The 20,649-nt window shown below is 47.9% G+C and overlaps 1 protein-coding gene across 1 annotated transcript in view; it reads left to right on the forward strand.

The window, feature by feature from the left end:
• Positions 1 to 3,601: 3,601 nt before the first annotated feature.
• The window catches only part of LOC146806172 (olfactory receptor 51G2-like), a 47,566-nt gene continuing 30,518 nt past the window's right edge, over positions 3,602 to 20,649 (forward strand). Inside the window, exon 1 of the mRNA XM_085623882.1 lies at positions 3,602 to 3,911. Within this exon, the coding sequence (XP_085480008.1) occupies positions 3,602 to 3,911 (310 nt within the window). The remainder of the gene's footprint in view (positions 3,912 to 20,649) is intronic.

Raw genomic sequence — 20,649 nt, forward strand, 5'->3', positions numbered from 1 at the left:
GTTTCAATAAAGTGCAATGGAGAACTACTTCCTTCAGTACGAACTCAAGCTCCAAAATCTTATTCACCCACTACTCCAACTCACAATAAATGGAGAGGAGTACTTCTAACCTTTGAACAAGCTTCTTCCTTTCTCTACACATTTTGCAGTACACATTCCCTAGAGTATAAAGTATTCATTCCCTCAACCCACGCTCGCAGCCTAGGTGATTCAGTTGATTTCCAAAGTGCAATAATTATTGACCTTGCCACACATGTTTCAATGAACCACCAGTAGTGTGTCAGAGCTGGACTGATACACATATGTCTTCAACAGCCTAATAAAACTGCATTCAAATCTATTGAGTATGATTTCCTCAAAGAAACGCACATACACCTCAGATCCCCCTCCCAGAAAATGTTCACCCCATTACATTCCTAGATAATATGGATCCAGCTACCGGGCTCCAAACAACTAGGACGGCACTCAGGAAATATTTTTTTCCCCATTTATGTAACAGTACGTAGATATAGTATACCATTCACTAAGCATACAATCGCATCTTCTGAATGTTGGAACCCCATAAAACTTTACAACCAAGGACAGAGGCTTCCACATATTGCTCCTGAGGTAAATTCACCTTATTCTCTTGTATCTATTTACTTTGTATGTTTCAAAACTCATCCTGAAAATTGAACCATCCTGAGCGCAACCACCATTGTCTCTGTTTAACATAACGTCCCAAAGATCGAAAAACTGACCAAACAATTTTTTGGGTTGATTCAACTTGTAAAGGTTGGTATTTCATTAAAATGGATGTAATCGGAATATATAACAATCTAGTTTGCACCCAGAGTCGCTTTCCAGACAATCAAAGCTTCATTAACAATCCAGTTCCTTACTTTTACAAGATTGAAAGAATTTGTTATATAATACACATGGAATTGATGAAAAGAAAAGGTTTAGCATCGCGTCCCATCGACTTCTGGCAACCCCTGCGTGATTACCTATGCACTCTTGCAGAAGACAAGACCACATCCCGACCACCCACTCATGTGCACACTAGCCCGGTCATCCCCATTGTGCTGCTGGACTCCCACTGTACATAAACTGCTGCCATCAAAGACCATGCCTACCAGACGTCTATAAGCTCAGGGTTCCATTTTATTTATTTATTTATAACGTTTTATATAGCGCGAATATGATCTCGAGGGATATCAGAGCGCTTTACAGTTATGGGTATAGGAAACTAACAGTTGCAGTACATGTGTCAAATGGGATTACAGACAAAATCACATATCAAAATAAAACTCACAGGACAAGAACGTTTACACGTACATGGGATCAGCAGAATAATAAGAACATAACTCGTACATATCGAGATGGAATAGCAACCAGCGCTAAGGCTTAAAAATCTAAGTCCAATGCATTAGAGCAGATGATCCAGCAACCTATTAAGGTAAGAACTTGTTTCTTCCAATTTGAAGGCATCCGTGGAGGACATTCTATGTATTTCGGTGGAAGCAAGTTCCAGATCTTCGGAGCTGAGCCAGAGAAGGCTCGGTGGCATGTTCTCTTTTTGCAAAAGATCTGAGGTTTCAGGAGGAGAGAGTTAGCACTCCTAGAGGGTTTGGCCCCTCCTGATAGTTCCAGTTTTTGCGCTAGGTAACTGGGGGTTTTGAAATGGAGGGCTTTGTGAGATAGGCAAGCAATCTTTAGCTGTATTCTCACTTCCTAGGGCAGTCAATTTAGGGATTTTAAGACTTGAGAGATGTGTGCATTTCTTTAGTGGGGCCAAGGTATATTTGGGGAGATCACAGAGCGTAGCACTGCCATAATCAGGTCTTGGCAAAACAAGCGCTTGGACCACTTGTTTGAAGTCAGCTTGTCGGAGGAAAGGTTTGAGCTTCCTGGGTATCCTCAATAGGTGGTCAGCTCCCTTGCATACTTTGCTAATATGAATCTTCATGTTCAAGTGCTTGTCCAGAGTGATTCTGAAGGATTTAGCTGAGTCGATAATGAGGGGGGAGCAGTTGAAGGCGGTGAGGTGATTCATCCAGAGGTCTAGCTTCAGGTTGTGATTTGGAAGAGGGATGAGAAGGAATTCTGTTTTGGAGGTATTGAGCAGGAGGTGATTCACAGTTAACCAGTTTTGAGTAGTCAGTAGTGTAGTGTTGAGTGAGGTTATCCAGGGAGAAGATTTTCAGATAAAGTTGGGTGTCATCCGCATACATATGGAAGAGAATGTCCATGGAATTTAATGCATTAGCTAGTGGTTCCAAGAATAAGTTGAAGAGTATGGGAGACAGGGCGGACCCTTGGGGGACACCCATGGATACTGGAGATGTCTGCAAGAGAGAGTGATTCGCCTTCACTCTTTGGGATCTGTGATGGAGGAAAGACGAGAACCATTACAACACCGGACCAGACAGGCCCATCCTGTGCTCTAGGATGGTTTGGAGGTTTTCGTGATTAACAGTGTTAAATGTAGAGGAAAGGTCAAGGAGGATAAGGAGGCACGATTCATTTTGATCAAGCATCTTTAAAATTTCGTCCATAACGTGAGTGAGAGCCGATTCGGTGCTATCCCCACTAAGAAAGCCAGATTGATGTTGGTCCAGGAGATGGAAATTCTCAATGTGAGCACAGAGTTGCGGCTGGATGCATTTTTCTAGGAGTTTGGCGAGGGTGGGGATGCTAGAGATAGGGCGGAAGTTGTTGAGGTCAGTGCTGTCTGCAGTAGATTTTTTTAATATGGGTGTTACCTGAGCTGCTTTTAGGCACTCCGGGATCGTGTCTTGTGACAGAGACGCGTTGACAATCTTTGTCCAGATGGGAGAGATAACATCCTTGATTTATTTGAAGATGGAAGTTGGCAACGGGGCGCTGAAGTGATTAGAAGGGTTGATATTCTAAAGAACCTTTTTAATGTCTCTTTCACTGAGGAGGTTAAAGGTGTCCCAAGAGGCATTGTTCTTGATGCCCAGGCTCAACGGTTCGATCTTGTCCGTTAGGGCCGGGTGGGGATTAGAACCATTGGATAGTAGTAGGGCCCGCTTGGTTTCCAGTTCAATATTGATGAGTCTTGATTTCTCAGTAAAGAAAGCTGCCAGATCCTCACATCAGGGGGGGCTGATTTCCAAATCAAAGCGATTTGGGGCTTCCACCAATTGTTGTTAAACCAGCTAAAAAAGGTTTTGGGGCGGTTTGCGGCTTGATTAAATTGGGATCTGAAATAGTCCACCTTAGCTCTCTTGATTTGCTTGTTATTGGAGCCTCTAACCGATCTAAGGATTTTTAGCTGGTCCATGGATGTTTTGGATCTCAAGGATCGTTCGATAGCCCTAAGGATGCAACGTTCCGAGTTGAAGTTGCAGTTGAACCATGGTTTGGATGTTTTTGTTGAAGCATATTTTGGTTGGAGAGGAGCAACGGAATCCATTATGCTAGAGATAGTAGAGTTGTAGAAGTTGAGTACATGAACCTCAGACATGTCGACTTGGGAAGAGAGGGCAACTATACAGTGTGATGCTAGATCGGCTATGTTGATATTTCTAAGGTGCCTTTTCCAGATCTTCGATTTCGTTGGTTAACCCTTCCTTAGAGACACATCCATGTTAATATGGAAGAAGATGCTGTGATGGTCGGACCAATCACAAGGGGTGATGGTATCCATTGTGATGATGTGTCCTTTGGTGATGATGAGGTCCAGAGTTTCACCTTTATTACGGGTTGGCCAGTCACAATGTTGAATCAGCTCGTGATCACTCAAGAAAGATTTGAGGCAAGTTACAGCTTGGTTATTAGGGTTAGACCAGTGGAGGTTGAAGTCACCAAGGTAGATGTGGGACAGAATGGAGTTGACATTTGCAGAGATGATTTCCATTTATTGTTCGATGAAGGGGAGGTTGTCCCCAGGGGGGTGATAGAATGTATGTCATTTTCACACCAGATTGATTGTTACTGGAGATGTTGAGACAAAGGTATTCACAAGATGATGGCGTAGAAGACTCTGAGAGGAGACCATGAGAGTGCTCCGATGTATACAGGCTAAGCCACCTCCCGGCTTCAAAGCTCTGGCTAGACAAATTATGTCATCAGTAGGGGGCACTAGGAGGTCTAGAATGAGAGTGGAAGAGGGATTGAGCCAAGCTTCAGTGAGGACGATGATGTCTATCTCATTGTGTTGGATGAGGTCAAAGATATCAGAGGCGTGTTTGCTGGCTGACATGCAGTTGAGTAGTACGCATTTAAGTTGTACCAGAGAAAGGGGGGGGGGTCTGTATGATGTTCAGTCTCATGAGGTTGTTATTGTTTATGACTCTTAGGTTGTGGGGGGTTCTCTGTTCGAGTTTGCGTGAATGGCCTGGATTTGCCCGTAGGGATCTTATTGGTGTCTAGGATAAGTGAGTAAGAGTTGAGTAAGTCATCGATATTGTTGGGCGCGAGAGAGGCCAACGATCTTCTGGGGCGGGAGTGTGCGTTAGATAGGGGTATGGTTTTAGGGATATTGAAGGGAAAGATTTGGTCAAGGCGAGCTCTAACGCTAGCGCTAGGTGGGACTCTGGGCCGATTCCTACCAGAGAGGAGGGAGCTTATCTGGGGGAGGTGTTCCTATGAGAGGAATTTCAGATCATGATGTTTGAGGGTGAGAAGGTGAGAAGGTGCAGCTGGAGGGTTCATCCAGGCGAGCCATCAAGTCTGGGTGCTGGGGAAGGGGTAGAAGTTGAGTAGGGAGAACTGGCGGGGAGGAAGGGTCTCGTTGAGTGCCAGATGGGTCAGCGGAGGTATTGAGAGGTTCCGGAGGGGGGAGTTTGTCAAAGCATGCCACCAAGTCTGGGTGCTGCGGAAGGGGTAGAAGTTGTGTGGGAAAAACTGGCTGAGAGGAAGGGTCTTGATGAGTTCCAAATGGGTCAGTGGTGGTATTGAGGGGTTCCAGAGGGGAGAGTTGGTTACTGAGGATTTGCGGTGTACCAGGGTGCCTTGATAGAGAGGTTAGTAATGGTGAAAGGGTTACTGGTGGTGCAATGGGAGGAGCATTCGACCCACCACCCATCAGGGATGAAGGTCGATACGAGGGCGAGGAGGGAGGTGTATTCGAAGAGGAACTGGGAACAATGCTTTGGGGTACCCTTGAGGTTGCTAGTGCTAGATCTTATCGCAAAGATGTTGCATTGTTAGCTAATGAGTTTTTTAATCTTCATAAAGAGTTTGTCGAACTGCTCCAGATTTCGATCCGATGCTTGAGTTAGAATGATCCCTTAGTTGTAAATGTTATAATGGTGAGATCGGCTTTGAAGATTGGGGAGGAAGTAACGGAAAGCCTGAAACCATGAGGTGTTTTCTTTATCTGTTTGACCTTAAATAAGGATATGAGGGTTTTCCTCCATTGAGCTCTTCTGTTCGTGAAAAAGATTAAGTCGTTCAGGATGTTGCTATTAGATAGACAAAAATAAGTATCCGGGTGTCTTTTGATTATATTGTGTTTGAATTTATTAGCGGCATTTTTATTCAGGTTAGGGGGATAAGTAATCTTAAAGGCATTGAAACTGACTTGGGAGAGTGAGCCTTCAGTAGGACTGGAGATAGATGTAGCCATGGTGGGTGGAGGGCAGAGTGCTAGGAGAGGGTGAGATCTTGGGTCAGTTTTAGTCACTAATAGGGTAGGTCTGTTAAGAATAGTAAACTGTATAAGTAGACTGACCCAAAAGGTTTGACGTATGGTCAAGGCCTACTAGAAGAAAGAGCTATAGCGCCATTGTAAATGGATCTTGGGATGTGAAAGATATATGTGGTGTCATTGCATTAGATGATGACTTGCCCCCTCTTAAATGATCACCATTATAGCAAATTAAAATCACTTCAAATAAAATGATGCCATCCATTGTACAGTGGGGATTATCAGGTCTCCTTCAGCCGAATAGATTGAGAAGGTTGTTGATCATTTGTCCAAGTCAAGATGGCCACTGCTGAGGTTCAATCAGTCTTCTTTCTATTACTATGAGGCTCTTCCATCAGTCCTCTTTCAATTTCTGTGTGGAGGAGCCTGTGAGGACATCTTCTGTCTCTCAAGATTTTTCAATACCAGTAGCTATAAAATGGCTGAGCAGGAACAGACAAAGGAAAATGACTACCTATTCCGATATCTTAAATCCATTTAGATGCCTCAGAGAAAGTTCAGTAAAACCAATTGTACAGTGTTCAACGAGGTGCTAGGCCAAAAGCCCTCGGGCAAGGCTGTCAGCAGATCAGACATCTAATGGGGCAGGACTGCAAGGGATACACAACCAAACTTTGGTTGTTAGCAGGCTGTGTTCGCGGTGTTCCATGTTCCATGTTACTCCTATATCATAATGTATCTGTTATTCATTGTATTCTCTTGGCAAGTGTCTGCAAGGGCCTTGGGATAAAATGAACTGTACTATTATGCAAAGCGATATGTTGGTGTATGTACTATCCTGTGGTTATTATAAAAAATGAATAAATAAAATATATATATTTTTTTCAATGTTTAGCAGAGGCTCAATATACATTTTAACTTATGCCACTCTACCTATTATAAAGATCGGTACACTCCCCCATGGATCCAAGATATTCTAAATCTTAGCAAGCAAAGCAGGGTAGTTTAAGTCATAAAAATCTTTGATCCTTTTGGAGACATTTATACCTAAATTCCTAACTGACTTTTGCCGATAAATATTTTGAAAATATTGGGGTAGAGCTGTTGCCTCTGCATTGAAAAGAAGAATATCAGTTTTGGAGATGTTGACTTGATAGCCAGTAAACCATGAAAATGTCAAAGTACTTGAAACACCCTCCTCCCAGGTGCCAGATATAGCACAAGGTCAACCACATATAGGTTTACGTTTTGACATCCCAGAAACTACCCCTTTTACTTCCCCACTCTGGCTTAGAAAGCAGGCCTGGAGCTCAATAAGTAATGCAAAAAGAATTGGTGACAAAGGGCAGCCCTGCCTTGTGCCCCTGGAAATCTGAAAGGAATGCAAAACGTTACCATTAAGACATATTGCAGCAAATGAACCCTCAATTGTAGCCACTATTGACCTTGTGAGCTGGGTTGGAAATCCTATTACCTTCATTACCTGAAACAGATAATTCCAGCTCACAAGATAGAAAGTTTGCTCAGCATCTATAGGAAAGACTGCTGAAGGAATGTTACTTAAAATGAAATAGTCAATGGCTTCAGTTAGATAATGTATGACATAAAAGAATTGGCATCATATATTAACCCAGTGTGATCGTTCCCAATTAAAAAATCAAATGCATAACCTCTGCCACCCTAGCACCTAATATTTTCATTAAGATCTTATAATCTGTGTTTAGCAGTGTTATGGGATTAAATGAGTTTATGTCTTCCAGACATTTGTCTTTCTCGAGAAAGCAAGTGAGGATGCCTATACTCAAATAAGTGGGAACAGGGTCACCTATATATATATTTATAAACAGGGCCATCATGGCCCCTATTGCTACTGAGATACAGATCTGGTTCCACTCTGATGAAAACGTATCTTCTCCTGCAGTCTTCAATCTGGACAAAGCTCTAACAGTACCATCTATCTCTGATTGTGCTATAGGAGTTTGTGCTGCTTCACTAGACAGCTTCGGGAGGCAAATATGATCTAGGAAGCACAAAATATCCTTTGTACCTAGGGGTTGGCCAGCTGTGTGGATTGTAACAAAATGTTGATAACATCCTTCCTCAATTAAAGAAGCCTCCCCAGTAAAGTTCTTGTTGATCGGATCCCAGATTTTATCTATGAAATTTTGAGCTTGACATGCTCAGACTATCAGGTTAACAGCCTACCACTTATGTCTTCTTTCTCATATAATTGTTGTTCAAAGGTTCTGATATTTATGAGTTGCTTATCCAGCAAAACGAAACTGTAGCTAACAATTTGCTAACTCTCTCTCCTTAAATTATAGAGGTTTAGCTACATGGGAAAAATTCACCACAGGCAGATAAAGCCTCTCAGGAAGTTCCCTACATTTCAGTTTTGCTAACTCTTTTGAATGGGTTTAAAAGGCAATAACCCCCTCTCGTAGTTACCATAAATGCTTCCCAGATACTTTCTGAGGAAGAAGAGTATTGATTTTCCTCAGAAACAAATTAGCCTGCACCTTCATTTGTTTGATAAAAGTTTCTTCATTTAGTAATGCTCTATTTAAAGACTGGAGTTTGGGCAGGGTAGATTTGTTGGTGGGGCTCACATATAAACTATAGCAGTGTGGTCTAATAAAGAATTTGCTATAAATTAAAAGACAACAATTGTATTATTCTTCTAAGTGAGAAAGTAGTCTGTCCTTGAAGCTGAGCAATAACAAGAGGAAAAGAAAGTATACTGCCTTACCACCAGATTAGCATCTTACCAAGGGTCAAACAAGCTATGCTCCTCCATAATCCTATGCATTGCACCTGCCATTTTAGCTTTGCAATAAGAGATAGCTCCGATACTTATACTGGCCTCTGTTTTTTTTTACCAAAATAAAAATCCCCACCTATTATTATATTCTTGGGGTGATTGGCAAACTGCAGAGACAATTCCTAGAATGGAGGAGGTTCAGCTGGGTACAGCCATAAAAAAGAAATTAAGGAATACTTTGCCCTATTCATATTTCCACCACTGCCCATCTAGCAGTTTTATCTGATGCCACCATCTTCACCTGTCCCTCAGACCTCCTGCTGACAAGAACCACCACATCTGTAAGAGAGGCTGATGCAAGAAAAACATAATAATTGGAAAGGAGACTAATTAATTGTAGATATTTTGGATTTCCTAATATGTGACTCCTGAAGTAAGACCACAGATGCCTTCTGCTCAGCAAGCCAGTCCATAACTTCCCAGCACTTCTGAGGATTGTTCAATCCATTAACATTTACAGAAATTAACCTGCAGTTCTATCAGGGGATCTCATTAGATATATTCAGTTTCTAAAATCAAAACCGTGAGCAAATGGCCGCCATCCAACTCATCCATATTCCCTGCTTTAATAATTTGGTTCAGCCTATCACTGCAAAAACTCAATTTCTTCCACTGCAAATACTCACCCTGGCCTCTATTAGGATCTAAAAGAGCCCCACATTCCTCAAGCCCACAGACCTGTGCTATTCACCTATTACTAAATACAAAACCTCACCCATCCACTCCCCTGTGCCCAAAACTCCTCCGACGTGACCATGTCACCCGGTCATGACCTCGCTCCTTCCCTGTATATGGTGCACTGCTTGCACCTTGCTCTGGAACCTGGTAGCCCTGACCGCTCCCCCCAATCTTTATACTAAGCCAGGCATGTATTGTAATTCTTTTTTCCTTTACAAAATAGTTTCAGCAAACAATTTAAAGCAATAAGCCATCATTTTTCCTTGTTCTGAATTTCATGCAAGCAGTTTTTTGTTGTCTGATTATCATTAAACACTTTAAATATTCCCCTAAAAAAAGTCTGGCCAGTTGTAAAATCTTTGCTTGACCACCGGTAGCTTGAAACAAAGGTAGCATTTTTTTTATTTTTTATTGACATTTTCGGAAATGCAGCCAACATTTCAACATACAAAGAACAATTAGGTCATGATACAGTAGCATCCAGTCCTCAGGTCTACATCAGCACCTGGTAGCCATCGACGCAATAAAAGTAAGCAGCATTGCCCCACAAAAGGAACAGTACACAATCAATCAAGCGGGCAAAGCGGTAGATAGTCAATTAAGTACACCCAATAGTCTCTGGGCCTCGACCCTCCAGGAAGCTCCTCCTCATACGTTTTGAGAGTGTCTTTACAAAATGTTAAGTCCGTAATCCATTGCTTAATCGTAGGGGCTAGTTTACTATTCCAGCAGAGAGATATCCGCCTTTTGGCCAACAGCAGTGCTATCACAGCAAATTTACGTTTTATAGATCGCAGTTCAGGCAGAATCCCCAGCAAACATGTCCTTTCTGAACATTCCAGCTCCAACCCCACCATTTCGCCCACCATCTTCACCACCTTTACCCAGTATTCCGCCACTGCCGCACATCTCCAAGCCAGGTGACTGAAATCTGCCCCCTCTGCCCCACATCAACAGCAGCGCGAGTCTTCCCTTAATCCGTACTTGCAAAGCCTAGCCGGTGTATAATCGGTCTGGTGCAGATATTTATAGTGCAGCATTCTAAGATTACCATTTGGTGTTAGCAATTCAGTCAAAGAACAGGCTACCCCCCATTCTTCCAGCGTCAGCGGGTCATCTAACACACTATTCCATTTTCCCAATGATTTATGCGTATTTCCCGCTATGTCCTCTTGTAATTTACCATATAGCCTCGACACCAATTTAGTGGCAGTGGGTGTTGTGATCACAAACTGTAAAGCTAGCAGCGGTGATGGTTCCTCAGGAAACGAAGGATAAAGTTTCCGCAATGCGCTTTGCAACCTGTAGTATGTGAATTTGAACAACAACGTTTGGTTACTTATAAATGTAAGCTCGCTCAGTGTCTGAAACGTCCCATTATCAAACAGATCCCCCATTGTGGTTATGCCGACCTGTCTCAAAAGCCCCATCCCCACCTTCTCCTGCGTTACCGACAATTCTGGATGGTGTAATAGCGGTAGGGCTGGCGCATATAACGGCAATTTGCGTGTTTTTTTCCCCATTACTCGCCACGCCTTATTAGTCATATCTATTGTATTTATATCTCACTTATGCAACGGAGCTCGTGCATGCGTAACAATTGCCCGCAGCGGAATTGGCGCTGCATCCCCCTCCTCTATGGCAGTGTGCGTCAGGAACGGGATTGGGTGGTACCAATAGTGTGCAAATTGTGCTTGCGCGCATAAATAATATAACAGAAAATCCGGCACTCTAAACCCTCCCTGAGCATACGGTAGCGTCAGTGTTTGCAGTTCAATCCTGGCTTGTTTACCTGCCCAAATCAACCTAAGTACCATCGCCGATATTCTACGGAACACCTCGCCCGGCGGTTGTATCGGTATATTATTGAATAGATACAGTAATTTGGGTAAGACGACCATCTTAACAATGGCCAGTCTGTCTGCCAGTGATAGAGGCAGCTTTATCCATCTATCTATTTTCCCTTCCAGCGCTCCGACAGCCCTACCATAATTAGTGCGAATCACCACCTCCGGATCTCTATGATACCAAACTCCCAGATAGCGCACCGGGTCTGTTTGCCATTCAATTGGATAGTCCAACTGGTGTGGATGAGGGGTGTCTGACAATGGAACAGCGACCGACTTTGCCCAATTAATGTTTATCCCGGACGTCCGTGCAAACCTAACATACTCATGCAGCAGTGCATTTAAATTCACCTCGGTATCTCGCACATACAGCAACATATCATCCGCATATAGCGATATATGGAGCGGCCTCTGTGGAAACTCTAGCGCTGAATAGTGATGTCCCTGCCGTATCTTACACGCCAGTGGTTCCATTGCCAGCGCGAATAGCAAGGGGGACAGCGGGCATCCCTGCCGCGTTCCCCTTCCAATAGGCATCGGTCCGGATACATATCTGTTAACTCTAACACGTGCCTTCGGGGTCGTGTACAGTAGCTGTATCCATTGCAGAAACCTCAACGGAAATCCCATCCTGCGGAGTACCTTGTGGAGATACGGCCATTCTTGTGAATCAAATGCTTTTGCCGCATCCAGGAGGACCGCGGCTGCTTTAGTCGATGGCTGTAAGCAGTGCGACAGAGCAAACAGTGTTCGTGTGTTGTGCGTTGTGGATCTAGTGGGTATAAATCCCGACTGATCCGGTAATATCAACCGGGTCATTAGCGGCTGGAGCCTCTTAGCCAGTAGTTTGGCAAGAATTTTCGCGTCAACATTGTTTAGGGACAGAGGTCTATCAGACTCGTAGCACTCAGGGTCCTTGTTTGGTTTCAATAGTGCAATTATAAGCGCTTCACGGAGCGTGGGTGGGAGTGACATCTGTTCGTGAGCGTGTCCGTACATCTCAACCAAATGAGGTGCCAATGGGACAATGAATTCTTTGTAAAACTCGCACGTGAACCCATCCGGGCCTGGCGCTTTTCCATTCGGCAGTGATTTAATCACATCCGACACCTCCTCCACTGTAATAGGTTCCGCTAAGTACTCTCTATGCGCATCAGACAGCCATGCTATCGCTACCTCCTCTAGATAGTCCCCAATCTCCTCTTCCGATGCCGTCTGTTGCGACTCGTACAATTTTCCATACGTAGCACTAAATTCCCTGAGTATATTTTGTGCTCCATATTGCATATCCCCCTTTTCATTACGCACCCCTCGTACTATCTGCGGTGCCTTCCCCGCGCAGATTTTAGCTGCTAGAGTTTTACCCGGCCTACCGCCTTCACCATAGGCCCTGGCTACCTGGCGTTTCGAGATGTACCTAAGCTCGTCCTCTGCAAATGTTTGGTATTCAGATATTATGGTGCCGATCACGATCCGGTAAAAATTTTCCCCGTACGACTCGTATGCGGTCTTTTTACCGTACGATTCGTACAAGTGCCGTACAAACTGCCAATTACGATTCGCATGGGAAAAAGACCATACGAATCGCATTCGGAATAATTCCCCACACGTCCTCGGGTCGGAAAATGTGTCCGACACGTCCTCGGTCGATTTACCGTACAAATGTGAAAAGTGAAGTCCGACCGCGGAATCACGATCCATCCCGTGCGTCCGATGTTACAACCGTATGGAAAAAACACCGTCCGCACCGAACTCCCATAGCAACCATGGAGACATGTGCCCGCATACGTGCCCAACACTCCCCCCAGCCCCCGTATGTTCGAGTCGTACCCCCGTGTATGTACACCCCCACCCGTGTATGTACACCCGTGTACGTGTCGTGTGTACGTTCGTGACGTACACCCCCCCCCCGTATTTACACCCGTGTACGTTCGTGTCGTCCCCCCGGGTATGGACAGCCGTGTACATGTCGTACCCCCTGTGTATGTACACCCGTGTACGTGTCGTACCCCCGTGTATGTACACCCATGTACGTGTCGTACCCCCCCGTATGTACACCCATGTACGTGTCGTACCCCCCCGTGTATGTACACCCGTGTACGTGTCGTACCCCCCCTGTATGTACACCCGTGTACGTGTCATACCCCCGTGTATGTACACCCGTGTACGTGTCGTACCCCCCCTGTATGTACACCCGTGTACGTGTCGTACCCCCCGTGTATGTACACCCGTGTACGTGTCCTACCCCCCCTGTATGTACACCCGTGTACGTGTCGTACCCCCGTGTATGTACACCCGTGTACGTGTCGTACCCCCCGTGTATGTACACCCGTGTACGTGTCGTACCCCCCGTGTATGTACACCCGTGTACATGTCGTACCCCCCCCTGTATGTACACCTGTGTACGTGTCGTACCCCCCGTGTATGTACACCCGTGTACGTGTCGTACCCCCCATGTATGTACACCCGTGTACGTGTCGTACCCCCGTGTATCTACACCCGTGTACGTTAGAGTCGTACCCCCACCAGCGTATGCATGGAGCGTACCCCCACCACAACATTCTAAGTACGGAGCGCACCCCAGGCCCCAACATCACAACCGCATGTACGAGTCGTACCAAGCCACACACAAGGACAGCACTGTACAACAAAATGGCCCATGTACACATCGTACACACGCAAAAAACACACGTACACAACCAGGACAACCCAAAACGACACAAGAATACACCATCCGAATGGCACAATGCGACAAAACATGTCCAACAACCACTAAAACAACACATTCACTGACCTGCAACTGCCAAAAACAAACAGAGGCCCAAAACACAACCACTCCTTATAACACACCCACCCAAAGTTCAAACACAGCCACACCCACCAATGGACCAATAAAAAGGGCCCACACACACAAACCATGAGCCTTTGCAACAGACTCACTGCTGCCAGACCCCACAGACAACCTACAGCACCATACTAGAAGCTTTACCACACCTTACACTTGCACAACTTCACACACACACCTTCACAAACACCCCCTCATCACATTCACACAAACACCTGCACAACCACACCCACACACCCACAACCATCCACACACCCCCCCCCACCATCCACACCCACACCCCTCACCATGCCCACTAACAAGAATCCAAAGTTCACTAGCCGAGAGTTGGAGGTCCTTGTCAATGAAATCCTCAGAGTCGAGCCACACCTCTTTGGAACATTGGTCAGACAGACCAGCACTTCAGCAAAAACAGCCATGTGGCAGACCATCGTCGATGCTGTGAATGCTGTTGCGGACACCAGAAGGAACAAGCAGGAATGCCAAGCCAGGTGGTACGATCTGCGGAGGAGGGTCCGAGCCAAGATGACGGATGAACACAACCAGGCCAACGTCACTGGAGGAGGGCCGTCCGCAGACCCGTACACTACCATCCCTGGGAGGAGAGGGTGATGGCCATACTGCTGGTGGAGGCAGTGGACGGATTAGAAGGACTCCGAGACCCGGGTGAGTACACAAACAACTCACCTCACATGGGGGGAACGTCATCCACAACCAAACTCACAAACAGGCACGCAACCACCCCAAGCTATCGCATGACTCAACCACACTCCATGAACACGCACATGCCACTGGCGCCACCATGCCCCATGCACCCAGCTGGACAATGTCAAGTCACAGGCCACAGAAGACACCAACACATGACACGGTAAGCCGGATGGCGGGAGGGTGGGCCCCTAAAATCACATAGTGCAACTCAGAAGCAGACAACAATGCCCCCTGCCCATATGGCCTAGGTCACAGCCAGACAAACAGTGTGTCCCAACACAGGAATGACTTGCCAGCAAATGGCGGACGCCTTGCATCAACACATGGGGGTGACGGCACGTTCTTGCACATGACAGCAGCTAATGAACAGCCAACACTGTGAAAGAGTGGCAGCACACACCACCACAGCAGCAGTGCAGACACAGACACTACACACAATGGGTGCCTGGAGATCAGAAACAAACTCACATCAACAATCCAAGGGCCATTCAAAGATCTGCTAACAGTGTGTGCTCAGTAAGCTGGGCTGAGGTGACAGAGGGTGACACACAGAGGGAGGGAGAGGGGGACAGAGAGGGAGGGAGACACAGGGAGGCGGACAGAGGGAGGAGGCTGACACACAGAGGGAGGGAGAGGGGGACAGAGAGGGAGGGAGACACAGGAAGACGGACAGAGGGAGGAGGCCGACACACAGAGGGAGGGAGAGGGGGACAGAGAGGGAGGGAGACACAGGGAGACAGACAGAGGGAGGAGGCCGACACACAGAGGGAGGGAGAGGGGGACAGAGAGGGAGGGAGACACAGGAAGACGGACAGAGGGAGGAGGCTGACACACAGAGGGAGGGAGAGGGGGACAGAGAGGGAGGGAGACACAGGAATACGGACAGAGGGAGGAGGCCGACACACAGAGGGAGGGAGAGGGGGACAGAGAGGGAGGGAGACACAGGGAGACGGACAGAGGGAGGAGGCCGTCACACAGAGGGAGGGAGAGGGGGAAAGAGAGGGAGGGAGACACAGGGAGAGCAAATCAGCCTTGTGGTGTGTGGGAATGTCTGCTCGTCAGCAGGTGGACTGCGTGCATGTAGACAAGGGTGGCCAGTGCCAGCACCCCCCCTCTCCTCCATGGCAAAACACAGGGCCATGTCACAACCTGTGCACGAGCACAACGACAGCTACCTGCATCATATAAGTGTGTGGAACAACTTCATGTGCCCACGTACAGTGCTACACGGAAGGCGCCAATGCACGGCTCGCCACACCTGCCCACTCCACTGCTGACTGCAGTCACACTTGACGCAGCAAGTAAGACTGTGCCACACATAGGTAAAGTCGCCAAAGCTGTGCCCAAGGGACATACCCATGCACAAGTGCACTGTGAGTGGAATGCAAGACATATCCAATTTCCCAGAGGAAATGTTCCAACTTTGAAACTAATGAAACATGGATGTTGCATGGAACAAAATTAACATTGTCTCTCTCACACACAGGTCAACGTCGTGGATCACCCCCCAACACTGGGGGGGAAGACTCACAGGACCCGGCTCGGCGGGATGAAGGAGCCACCGGCAGCGACGACTCTCACCACTCTGTGGACCAACCCGACCCCGACCAACCTGGCCCCGCTGGTGTCCAACGACCTGCAGCACCTGCGTCAGGTACAACGGGGCCAACCACCACCCCCACTCCTGCCACATCCCAGGAGACACCCAGGATCCCTGCCCCACCACCACAAAGCAGCCAGGCTGTCCAGGAGGGACACGGTGTCCCGGGCACCCAGGAGGAGGGAGGCGACAACGCCAATGCCACCCCTCAGGGGTCCCGGAGACCCGATGTGCCCACAAGGGCAGGCCAGGTGCAAGTGGGCAGGGGTGGTGGGAGTGGAGGACGGCGGAGGCGCCAGCCTGACCAGTTGGCTGGGGAACCGGTATATTCCCATGTCCGAAACATCCTGGACACATACCGGCAGGACACCACGGGCATGGCCCAGGTTGTGTCCATCCTTGAGGGGATCAAGACCCAGCAGGCCCAGCAACATGCGGAGCAACATGCCTGTCTACTGCAACACCAACGGAGGATGGAGGACAGACAGGCTGAGCTCGTGACGGTGTTCACGGGAATTCACAGTACGCTCCGTCGGATGGCCGACAACATGGGCAACCCTCCCTGTGCCAGAAGGCGTAGAACATCACCACCCACAGGGAGGGATCAGGAGGAGGAGGAGGAAACATCCGATGGAGCATCCCAAACATCATCACGGCCTGCTTCTGAGGGTCCCCGCAGGAGGGCGGGTCGTCCACGTAAAAGACCGTGAGGGTCGGCGCTACAGCATCATCTCCCAGGACACCTTAGCCTGGCACCTGGCCCACTGGAGCAACAGCAGCACAGCATCAAAAGACATCCTCTGCCACATGGCCTTGCTGTTCACTGTCTGACCAATGTTGACAAAGACTGTGGCATGGACTCTGAGGATTTCAAATGGCAAGGACACCAACTCCCCTAGTGAACTTTGGATTCCACACACCCGGAAAGCCCCTCATGTCAAACCCCCCCCCCCGCCCACTAAAATAAAAAGTCACACCATGAAGAGAAGATGCCTGCTGGTTGCATTATTACCTTACATGTGTCTTGTAAAGTCTAAACATGCCTGAGTTCTCATTTGACTTCAACCATCCACACCCTGGGGCCTGAGTCTGGCACAGGACACACGGGTCACAGTGTATTAGGCAAGACAGACATGGAGCACCATACACACCCGTGATGGGCCCAACCAGCTGAGGGGGTGGCCGCACAACCGTGCCGACAGACATATTGAGTACAGCAACAGTCATGCGCAGAGGTCAGGGATCATGTCGAGTGTCCTGGGGGCACCCAGGTATGTGTAGACAGGTGGCAGAACCATGTCCTGCAAGCTTGAGTCAGGTGGATGCAGAGAATGGTGGCCTGGCCAACGTTGGATGCATGGGGATGGCACATGTCACAATACCCACACAGTCATGGACATCATGCACAATACACGGTCTAATCCCACACAAACAGCTTGCATCTTGCTACTCTACACATAGACACATAGCCACTATCACGGAAAACCATGCCAGACATGCCGGATGCACCATGGCAACACACCAGCATTGACAGAGAAGAGGCACCTTGGAGGCATAGGGACACCTTTATTAGTCATGTATTTGGGATTGCAGAGGCAAGTCGGAGTACACATGAACGGGTCATGTGGAGTAACATGTGGGTCCAACACTGGCACGCCACTTCTGCACCACAAATGCGTGATATCCATGGAACTGGCACACAAGTGTCGGCTAACAGCTAAACACCCCCTGCTGCTCACAGAGAGCCTGCCATACACCATTGATCCGCTGATGTGGAAGTCCCACACCATGTCAAGCCAATGCAAACCGTATGTGTCCGAGGGCAGTGTTACACACATTGATGCCATCATCACATTCCACAATCCCATCACTGATGACTGTCAACAAGTCTGACCATCTATTCAGGTGTACCCATCTGCATGTCATGTGTACCATGGTGATGCAACATGTCTGCAGAGGAAACAAACATCGACAGGGGCAGTGTGCATACATCGTGAACTACTGCCACACCCAATACACCCCTGATGCATCCCTTACCCTAAGGAGACTTCCAAACTTGTCCGTGCGTGTAACGCTGAGTCAGCACACGATGACGTGTCCATGAGGAATAGCAGTGCCACAACAATGCAAGCAGCAGACGGCATGCGCAAGTACCTGGGGAAGAGAGACACACAAGAAGTCAGCCACAAAAAGCACAGCCACTTGCATGTGCATGTACTCGACACATGTATGGATGACAACATGCTAGGTCACAATTATGACTGGGGAAATACACTCATCACTGGCACCATCACTCCAGTGACACATCCACACACACCTCTGACTCACGTGCCATACATGCAGATGGAGACACACATCGCAACACATGCCACACGGGGACCAATGCGTGCACACTCAGACACTGGTACTCACCACTAAGCAAAGAAGTCGCGTATGAGCCGAGTCCGGATGTCCTCTTGCGGCTCCACATCCTCCACATCACTAGCCCCATTGCCAAGCCCTTCGTCCTCCACGGGGGATGGTCCTGGTCATCTTGATCCAGGATGAGTGGCACAGCTTTCTCAACTGCCATGATGTGCAGCATGCAGCAGACCATGAAGATTTTGCAGACCTTCGCCGGGGCATATGGGAGGGCGCCGCCGGTCTTGTGGAGGCATCGGAATCGGCTCTTCAGGAGACCAAACGTCCTCTCTATCACTCGCCTTGTCCAGCCATGGGCGGTGTTGTAGCAGAGCTGGGCCGGCGTGATGGGGTTGCGGAGAGGTGTGATCAGCCATGGCATGTTGGGATAGCCAGCGTCCCCTACATGGAAAGCACATGGACATAAGTAGGACAGGAGAAGCGGTCGTGCTGGAAGTCTACGCAAAATACAGGACAGACAGACTGTACCCACCAACAACACATGCTCGTTCATGATGTAGGCATCGTGTGCTGATCCTGGAAAACGGGCACAGACATGTGAAATCACCATGTTGGACAGACACACCACAAGGGCATTGATGGAGTGGTAGTGCTTGCGATTCCTGTACGCTACCTCCTGTGCCTGTGGTGGTACCAAAGCCACATGTGTCCCATCTATGGACCCAATGACATGGGGCATCCCTCCCAGGGCATAGAATCCACGCTTGACCCCAGTCAACATTTCAGGGGTTGGGAAATGGATGAAGTCATCCAGGTGAATCAACATGGCCTCTAAGAAATCATGCAGCACACGGCAGAACATGCTCTGGGACATGCCACCAACATGAGCTATGGTATTTTGAAAGGTACCCGTGGCTAGAAAATGTAGGGCTGCCATTACCTTCAGCTTGGGTGTCAGTGCCGTAGGATACCTGTGCAGCGGTTGCAGGTGTGGTGCCAGTCTCGCCGTCAACTCCAGAATCAACCGTTGGGGGAAGCGGTAGCACCGGATACAGTCATTCTCCCGCATGGCAGCCAAGTCCGGAATAGGTCGGGGAAGAGGCGGCGCTCTGCAGTAATTTGGAAGTGACAAGGAAGAGTGAGTGCACCACAACAACAATTTATTTGTACTGAGCACATGTTAATCTGTCTATACACATATGCTACATACGGAGTATGGTATGTGCCACATGCCCTGGATACGTATGACTGCCAGGTGACACTCCTACCAAGACCCAGCTAAACATGGAGATTGTGAACCTCCACATGCCATGGCATGGGATTAGCTGTGTCCCAGTGTAAGTGAACAGCCAGACGCAAGACAGGAGTGACATACATCCACACATCAGCAGAAGTAGGATGTCGATTTCAGAGACTGGTAGTGGAACACTAGAGCCACAGGTCACATGACATTGCACTAGGACAGCCCACACACCTTGCCATTAAGGTGTACATGTGATGACTCACCACACATTCATAGAGAGGATGCAGACATGTCCTTGTTACGCTACTCCGTGTCCCATGCATACATACGCACCTCACATCCGATACCATATGTGGCATGGTGTGCGGAACAGTGTGCAATGTCAATCTACACACAGACACATGTTGGTTGCTGCAACAGCTGCAGCTTTTGAGGGAGCTCCAACATCAAGCTAATGCGAATCCTCCACACATACATGACATAGTCACATCGTGCACCGTGGGTAGTGACATGTCAGGTGTGGTAACCCCTGTACCTGGCCTCAGGGGACACTTCCGTGTGTTGGTGTCCGTGCCATGCCAGTGACGCTCATCCCAAGTGTGCAGTACGACATGCACACATGTCAAAGGAGTCAAGGGCATGCCTGGCACACATTGCACTGTCACACATTACATGTGTACACATCTCATCATACATCTGGTGCCTTCTCGACTCAGGAGTAATGTGCCACATCACAGCCTTTCACACCTGTGCCCCACACATGTAGTACTGGCCAGACAATACCTTGATGTCCATCCATGGACAAGTATGTCAGCCCTATTCCTTCCTGTGTGCTGCCTGTCACCACTGTGATGTGTGAAAACCACCGTACTTTTGCTAAGAGGGCCTGTGTACGTTCCCGTATCACTATGGGAGTGCTGCCGTATGTGTACCCATAGTGATGGTGA

The sequence above is a fragment of the Triturus cristatus genome, chromosome 8 (genome assembly GCF_964204655.1).
Source record: "Triturus cristatus chromosome 8, aTriCri1.1, whole genome shotgun sequence".
NCBI classification, from domain to species: domain Eukaryota; kingdom Metazoa; phylum Chordata; class Amphibia; order Caudata; family Salamandridae; genus Triturus; species Triturus cristatus.